Source organism: Talpa occidentalis, unplaced genomic scaffold, assembly GCF_014898055.3.
Source record: "Talpa occidentalis isolate TD23 unplaced genomic scaffold, MPIMG_talOcc4v2.1 talOcc4.7, whole genome shotgun sequence".
Taxonomy (NCBI): domain Eukaryota; kingdom Metazoa; phylum Chordata; class Mammalia; order Eulipotyphla; family Talpidae; genus Talpa; species Talpa occidentalis.
In genome coordinates, this window is record NW_023605083.1 from 11,578,850 (window position 1) to 11,587,554 (window position 8,705).

General features: G+C 41.5%; 2 protein-coding genes across 2 annotated transcripts in view; one reads left to right on the top strand and one right to left on the bottom strand.

Annotated features, from left to right (window-relative positions):
- HAUS6 (HAUS augmin like complex subunit 6) overlaps positions 1-4,776 on the top strand; it is a 41,715-nt gene extending 36,939 nt beyond the window's left edge. The window contains exon 17 of the mRNA XM_037492010.2: positions 981-4,776. Within this exon, the coding sequence (XP_037347907.1) occupies positions 981-1,042 (62 nt within the window). The 3' untranslated portion in view covers positions 1,043-4,776. The remainder of the gene's footprint in view (positions 1-980) is intronic.
- A 1,205-nt stretch (positions 4,777-5,981) lies between these two features.
- On the bottom strand, positions 5,982-7,540 carry RRAGA (Ras related GTP binding A). Its single transcript, XM_037494225.2, has one exon. The coding sequence runs from the start codon at positions 7,303-7,305 to the stop codon at positions 6,364-6,366; it is 942 nt and encodes a 313-aa protein (XP_037350122.1). The 5' UTR covers positions 7,306-7,540; the 3' UTR covers positions 5,982-6,363.
- Between the last annotated feature and the right edge of the window lie 1,165 nt (positions 7,541-8,705).

Below are 8,705 nucleotides of genomic sequence, written 5' to 3' on the forward strand. Positions count from 1 at the left end.
AGCAGTAGGTGAGACAGGAGAGGTCTGCTGTACCATGTGGGTCACCTCCTTGGCCAGAGATTGAACTCGTGCTGCAGTGGCTGTTGATAGCTTCGTAGTGCTGAGATTTAACCCCTTGTGCACCAGGGAGGCCCTTAAATATTCTTATAATAATATAAATACTGTAATAAGGGCCCACCCTACTCCAGATTGACCTCATCCCAACATTGGGATGACCTTATTTCCAAATAAGGTCACATTCTGAGGTCTTGGGTTAGAAATCAAACATATTTGGGGAGGGGAACTTAGTTCAACTCTTAACATAAATAATTACTGACTGTGGATGATGGATACATAATCTTTTACTTTTGTAAGTGTTTAAAAAATTTCATAAAGAGGGCCTCCCCGGTGGCACAGCAGTTAAGCGCTGAGTTGAGAAGCTGCCCGCAGCCTCTGTGGCGCCAGTTCGATCCCCGGCTGCTCCCCGGCCACTGGAGGAGGGTCCTGCATGGCGCGCAGACCTCTCCTGCCACCCGCTGCTCCCCTCAGCAGTGTACTTCGGTCTTTCTGCCTGCTCTGCTCCCCGCTCTGGCTCTGGTGAATTCTCTCACCCTCCCGCGCTTCTGACTGTACCCAGTGCTTGTATAAATAAATAAAATAAATAAATAAAGATAAATCTTTAAAAAAAAATTTCATAAAGAGCAAATAAATTGCTCTTAAAGTATGGTAGAACAGATAGAGATTTTGTGATACAGATTCATTGTATATCACTCTAACTTGCCTATGATAAGCACTGGTAAATTGAAAGTATTTTAAAAGGGACATACTAATGTTTTTGGTAGAATTCTTCAGTGAGAATTATGGTCATTTTATCATTGTTAAATATTTGCATGTGAGATTTTTACTAAGATTGAAATTTGCTACTTCTTGGAATCTGTCCTATTTAATTTTTTCCTGTGATGCTTACTTCTTATTTTCTCTTTCTAAAAATAATTTTGCAGAAGAAGAAATCCTGAATAAAAGCCTTGATGCAAAAGAATCTCCATCTGATTTGATAAAATGAAGCAGTACCCCAGTTAATTTCTGATGCATTTAAATTGAAGTAATAGCACAGGATAAAAACTGATTTATAGTTTACATACACATTGAAGTGTAACTCTTTTTGAAAGCCTAAAAATTCTTAAATGCCTTTTAGCCTCTAATGTTTCAGGTAAGGACAGTATGTTTGGGTTTTCTGTCTTTATATGGATATGGGTTTGAAATGTGAAGTATTTGGAAAGTAAACATTAAGTTGTATGAAGTTATTTTGGTTTCTTGAATAATCTGGCAAGCATTAAGTCAAAGGCAAAGTAGTAGTTTAACTTATAACTTCAGTTAATTAGCAAAAGGATGAGTATCTTAGGAGGTTAACATAGTTTGTATATACTGAACTTTTATTTTAGGGTAGTATACAACTTTTATTGTTTCTTTATGGAACATTTGATACTAATCAAAAAAAGTAAAGTAGTGCCTTAGGAAGTAGTCAAGATGACAGTTTGTTTGGGAATGTTCTTAATTCAAGTAGGTTGTACTGAGGTGATTGATGGAATAAAGTGCAGGTGATGAATGAAGACTGGGGCATAATGAATTTAGAAAAAGGAAAAAAATGGAGGATGACCAGACACTTTAGAAACAATATCAAACTAAATCCATTTCGTGGGTTGTATAAAATTTTATATTTAGTCTAATTTAGACTTTGAGAATTTAATTTAACCTTAGTTTTATATTTTAACAGAATTAAGTGTAAATTAAAACATTAATTAGTCTGTTTATTGTTTTTTTGGGGGGTGTTGGGTGGGTGTTGTTTTTGGGAAAGGAACTAATTTTTGATTGTTACTTTCCTCCTCAAAAACCATCCATTCCCTAAAAATTACACCAATTAAATTGCTTGAGAAAATGAATTGGAGTTAAATAATTTTAGTGTCACTTAGTGACATCACTGGTAGTAGGATTTGATCCTGTTTTGCTCATTATGCCACAAGACCTCCTTGAAGTAACTAAAAGACCAGGACATATAGGATATGGCTCCTGGAGGTGGTCTGCTTATTGGATCTTTTGTACCCAAGTGGGAGTCAGGTGTGAGGCTCTCCTATGTTATCCTGTCTCACTGTTCCACTGTTCATGCTCCTTGACTGATAAAAGGGCGTGATTGTTACATTCAGGGTAACACATGCCATCGTCCTGTTAGCCAGGAAGGGTACTGGGAGGGCCAAAGCACCTACAGTATCTCTTTATCTAGCCCCCGCTCTAACTATCCAAATGTCCTTGCCAAGAAACTGTCGAGGAGAGGAGAAAAGTTGAAGGTAGTGCTCTTGAAGTGGATGGGCTTAATCTTAGTTTATCTGTCTTTAAATTGTTCAGTCTCAGTTTGAAGGTCAGTCTTTATGAGAAGACAAAAGAAGAAGCACATATACTTACCTGATTTGCTGTGGAAAAGTTTCTCCTAAGGTGAATTCCTTTATTAATATAAAAAAATGAATGACTCTGCTGGTATACTGGGAAACTGTTCTCACATTTGCCTTAAGAAAACCCAGTATCTATAAACCTGAATTAGCATGTTAGGGAGGAAGGTGGGACTAAGTGCCAGCCATGCTAGACAATACATAATCATTTAATCCTTACAAGATAGTGATTAAGCTAGGGAGCTTAAGTGACTTGTCTGAAATGCAGTCAAGGATTTCTTAAAAATGTAGGTTCTTTGGGTCTAAAATGGGGATAATGAATCTGCACTTTAGAATATACTTCCTTGGTAAATCTTAGGCTCAATAAAAAGTTTGAGATTGACTGCTAGAGGATATTGATTCACATTTAACCTTGGTACCTTTAAGAAGCAGGCATACAATTGCATATATATTATTTTAGAGATGTAACTATTTGATAAGGAAACTCAAGTCTGGTAAAGTGTGAGAGACCCTTAGTTACTGAGAATCAAAAGATCAAAATGTCTTTGGACTTTATAGTTACAAAAGCCATATTGTTAAGGGAATCATACCTGTGATAGCTAGTTTGTAGCATTCTTCCCTATCCTTTCTATGCCAATGTAAATAAAAATAAATTACTTCCCCCCAAACAATTGTGATTGTAATTTATTGTCTTTGGCTTCTTCCCTATGCATATTCTGCATAGCTGCCTTTTACCTTAGGCATATTGGTCACTTCTTTAAAATGGTATTAGTGGTCATTGCTAGTTCAGATAAAGGCATATAATCTCTACATTGGTATCTCTATCGCCCCTACCCTACCATTGTGATCTCCCATTTTTTACTGAAATACTTTGGTAAGCACAGATCTTTAGAAATCTTAAGTTGCAATTCTGAAGCTGGAATATTTTACCTTTATCCCCCGGTTTATCAGAATTTTAAATGTTCTTTAGCGCTCAGACTGAAATGGGGGCAATGTGAAATGTAGCATACCACGCAAAGCCTGAGCTTGAGATAGCTCATTAGGACAAGTTGGGGCTGTGGGAAAATTCCAGGCCTAAACAATAGAGGCGGGGTTCCCATCAAAAATAAGATGTGTGTACCCTTTGAACCTGAAACATGGCATGTGGTGAAATGCTCCGCTGCTTGTAACAGCAGTTTGGCTTCTGTACCCTGATGCTGTGGTAAGTGCAGACTCACAGGTACGGTTTTTGGCTTTAAAAACCCTTATCACCCCTTGCTCGAGTCTGCTCCCTACAAGAGGGACAGTTGCTGGCCAGCTAATAAAGGCTTTTCTAAATTTGATTTAGACTTGGGTCTTTGTCTAGGGGGAGACTCTACAAGACCACTTCTACCTTGGAAGTCTTAATTTATCCTTCCCATATTCATAGGCCTATCCGTGTTCTAAAATCTCTGATTCAGCACTTAGTATTTTTCATTTATTGCTTTATCATTCTTTTCATGGATGTTATCCAGTTATACATTATACACACACACACATACCTCTGTAGAATTGTGTGAGGTTTGTTTGTCCATACATACGTACACTAAGGGCCATGGCATGGATCCATTATCTTTAGCAAATGAGGACATTTTGGGATTGTTCCGGTTTGCCTCCTATGTGATGGAATTAAAGTAATAGTAGAGGACTACTTTATTGTGTAAATGCATGTTTTCTCATTACATTCATAAAATTATACAGAATGTGCCTTACTCAGTCACTAAGATGGTGTGGAGACTTCTGTATAACTTGAAACCCTAAATAATGCCAAAATATCCTAATTGTAAATGTTAAAGGAGGACAACATCTAATGTTGCTTTACATGAAAATGTTAAGTGGAATAATGAATACTTGAGGTTAAAGAAATCATTTTAGGGGAACTTAACTGAAAACGTAAGTATATTGAAATTGTCTTTCACCATGACCTATTACATCAATTTTATTTAAAAACAGGAATTCTTGAGACCAGTATAAAAGAAAACCCTATTTTTTCTACTCTTGAGTATATTAAAATTGATGAAAATTCATTTATTTTCCTTAATGTAAAGATTGTTAAAAGTCTCTTGATAGTAAGTTGCTTGTCTTTCTGCTTTTCTCCTTATGTACTGTGAATGTCAAGTCCACATCCTAAATTTAAAGTATCTGTGAATCTTCTAATTTGTAAATAGGTTCTACGTAGTATTGCTTTGAATAAACAATATTCTATCATCTAGCTCTGGAATTTCCTATGTAATAACAAAAAGAACCATGTTCTGCAAACTATAAAATCAAAAATGTAATACTAACTTGATCAAAAGAAATTTGGGGCTTAGTGATTCAGATAAGTATTTTGTTACTGCCTTTTAAATTTTGATTACTAGTTAATAAATGTATTTCAAATTTTATAAAAAAAAATACATCAATACTTAGAGTTTTTCTATCTGGAGTCTTTGTAATTGCCAAAGGCCCTAGTAGTTAGGTTTAATAACATACCTGAATAGCTTCTTTTACCTTCTTGGGTAGTGACCCTGTGATCTGTAGTTGCTGCTATACAGAGATTCATAAATGTTAAATATAAAGCTTTGGAAATTCTAAAGCCTGTCATATGCAAAATGAGCGCTAAGAGGTGTTGATCTGAGGTCTCTTGGCTCTAAAATTCTTAAGATTTTATTTAAAACATTTTGGATATTTTCTTTGATGATAGCACATTACCATTCCAATTAGAAACCTTGGACTCCTTCCCCAGAAGTAGATCATCTAAGAATTTGGTTCATTATTATCCAGTTTCCTGACAAATAGAGATGGGAAAGAGAATGCATAAAAAACCATTCTTTGAGAGAAGTCAACTTCCTGGCCTTCAGTTTCCTGTCTGTAAAATTAGGGGATTGGTACGAAGGCATAATCTAGACCTAAAAATTTACAATTTTTATGATTAACTTTTCTGTGTGTAGAGAAGTGGTGGAATGGTTGGAGTAGGGACTCTATAATCAGATGGCCTATGATTAGCTTTATGAGCCAAGGTCATCAGTTTTCTCAGTTGCATGTGACTGACCTTGAAGATTGAGGATTAAATAAGAAAATGCACATCAAGTGCTTATGAGTACCTGGCATTTATTAAGGGCTCAAATACTTAGACTTCACATCCAGTAATTTGGGGGTGGAGGTTGGAGAAAGTGGCTTAGTAAGTGGTAATGATAGTGGATAGAGTACTGAGTATGTGCCAGTTACCATTCTAAATGCCTTCCAATTGTTTTAATCCTTTCCACAGCCCTATGAAGTAGTTATTCTTATCTGTATCTTACTAATGAGGATACAAGTACAGTGAAACTAAATGCCTTTCCCAGTTCACACAGCTAAGTAAGGGAAGGGACTAGAATGTTAGTGTCTAGCTCTAACCCATCCTCTTAACCACTCCGCAACAGTTGCTGTGAAACATCACTAAGACAATGAGGGGGTCACAAAATCAAATTTACCTGGTTAAGCTATTAACCACCTTCAAATTACTTCAAATGAGACCATATTTTAACTTGCTAACAGTAAATGTTTATTCATGATTGAAGCCAAGAATTCTATAAATGCATTTTAATACCTTGCTGATAAAATAGTAACATTCCATCTTTGCAGTCTTGTAAGGAATACAGGAAGATATTGTAAAGGCTTTGATGTGTATATCTATCATAACCAGGTAATCAGAACACACCCACCCACACACCCACACACCTACTTTAGTGTTAACACCAAACCAACTTCAGAAAGGCCATCTTTGAAGCTCTACTGTATAGCTGAGTAAATAGTGTTCAAGGTTTAAAGACTGGGGAGTAGGGAAGAGAGATGAAGTAGTAAGCTGCACACATTTCAAAGCACACGACATTATGAATTTAAAGAAAAAGGGGATGGGGAAAGGGGAAGGAAATTCAGCATTTTCACAAAGAACGTTTGGCAATATTCAGCGCATGAGGAGGCTGTGCTTGGGGCCATCCACTCGCTCCAGCTTCTCAAAGTGTTTCCTGGCATTACGAATGTTGATCAAAGTAGCTGCAGAAGGGATCGACGGATCCGACATAACCACCATCACATACGTGTTTGATGTGAAGATGTCGATGAAAGCAGCGAAGTTAGAATTTCTAACTTCCATGCTCTGGAAAGAGGCGGCCAATTTACTGCAGCTGAGCTTAAACTGCTTAATGATGTTGCTGATCTTCTCAAACCGGTGGACGTCACGCTGCTCTTTGCACTGGTAATGGGAAATCACCAAGAAAGTAGCTCTCTCGAACAGCAGAACTTCATCGGCCTCAATAATCTGGGCAAAATTCCTCAAGTTCATCTCCAGCTGCTGCACATTGGGAATCAGCTGGTAGACAATACTGGACCAGGCTTTGTAGAGCGTTTCATCCCAGATGGAGGTTCGGAAACAAGCGCACTCCAGGGGGCGAGACAGACGCCGCAGGTCTTCCTCGCGCTCTTTGAAAATCAGGTCACGCTGATCCTCCTGCACCAGATCCATTTTGTGCACCAGGCAGAAGATTTTGGCATCGGGGGAGTTCTGGAGGATGGCCTCCAGACACGACTGGTAATAATGCATGTCCTTTTCCAGCTCGCGGCTCTCCACATCGAACACATAAATCAAAACCTCCACGTTACGGAAGATGTTGTCTCGCTGGCTAGTGAAGTAGTTTTCCATGAAGGTGTCCTGACCGCCACAGTCCCACAGGTTGAGCACCAGGTTGCCCAGGAACCGGACGTGGGAGTGCTCCACATCGATAGTGGCCCCCAGGCGCCGGGTATCGCGGGCAATGTAATTCGCGAAGATAATCGACCGCATGCTGGTCTTCCCCGACCCGCTCTTCCCCATCAACAGCACCTTCTTCTTCATGGCTGTATTGGGCATCACCCGCCGGAGCCGCCGCGGACAGGGCCTCAGGGCGCGGCCTAACTGCAGCGCGGAGGGAGGGGCCGCGGTTGCGGAGGCGCCGCAGGCCGGGCCGCGCAGGGGTGCCGCCGGGAGGCCGAGGGCGCGAGCTCGGGGCTGCAAAGGCCGCCACGGGGGAGCCCGGCCTCGGAGGGGAGCGCCCGGGGGCAGCGGCTGCAGCAGCTCCGGGGACACGCTCGCCTTCCGGGGAGCAGAGCCGCCGCGCCCGCGCTGCCGCCCACTTCCGGCGGAGATCTCGCGAGAGCCGGCCCGGCCCGCCCGCCCGCGAGCTCTGGCGGGCTGCGCTGCTGGCGAAACCCGGCGGGTGCCCCCGAAAAAGAGGATGGAAGGAGGACTCGGGCTTTGGGGTTCTGGTGTCCAGCGGGACGCGTGTGGGCGGCTGGGGAGTGCTGCCACCTCGTGGCCAGCAGCAGCCTAGCACAGCACGGCTCCCCGGAAGGGAGGTGGCGTGGGGGGCTGCTGCCCGAGCAGCGGACCCCGGGAGCAGAGGGGGACCCGACCTCTCGGCCTAGGCTGCCCCCCCAGATGCTCTGGCCTTAGGGGAACAAGGGCAGGGCAAACGGAAACCGTGCGGATGAGGAAAATGGACTTGAGAATTTAAGCGACTGCCCCCTGCTTCTCAGAAGACAGCAAATCCCTACTAGGCGATATCCCGACTCTCAGAAGTTTTTCCACTTTGACACAAGTTACTTTCTCACACCAGCTTTCCTGTACTTTTTGACTTTAGAATTTATAACCAGGGGGGTCTCCCTGGTGGTGCAAGGGGTTAAGCACCGCCCTATGAAGCAGCTCGCAGCCTCTGCGGCATGAGTTTGAGCCCCTGCTGGCCAGGGGGCTACCCACACGGTGTGGCAGACCTCGCCTGTGTCACCCCTCGCCTGTGTCACCCGCTGCTCCCCTCAGCAGTGTACTTCGGTCAGCCTGCCTGTTCTGTTCCCCACTCTGTCTCTGGTGGATCCTCTCACCACACCCTACCTCTGGCCTGTACCCCTGCTCTTGTATGCATAAATAGATCTTTTTTTTTTTTTTTTAAAAAAGACTTTATAACCAGAAATCCAAAGTTCGTTGCAACAATAACATGGAAGCCACACATTAAGTCAGTCCTCACATCCCTGTGAAAGTAACCCTGTTTTCAAGGGAGTAAATCGAGTTAAGAGGAGTGAAGTGACCACCAAGTTACATGTCTGTGAAATGATAGGATGCAATTTATCTTGACTTATCTTTAAACTAGGAATTGTTTGTATTTAAGCTGTTTATATGGCATGATGATTTGATATAAATAAACAGGGAAATGATTTCTATAAGCCAGCTAATTAAAATATACTGTTTATCTTTTTCTTCTCTAAATGTCTTCTGAT

Coding starts and splice junctions, on each gene's coding strand:
- RRAGA (XM_037494225.2), bottom strand. CDS start 7,305: ATGCCCAATACAGCCATGAAGAAGAAGGTGCTGTTGATGGGGAAGAGC.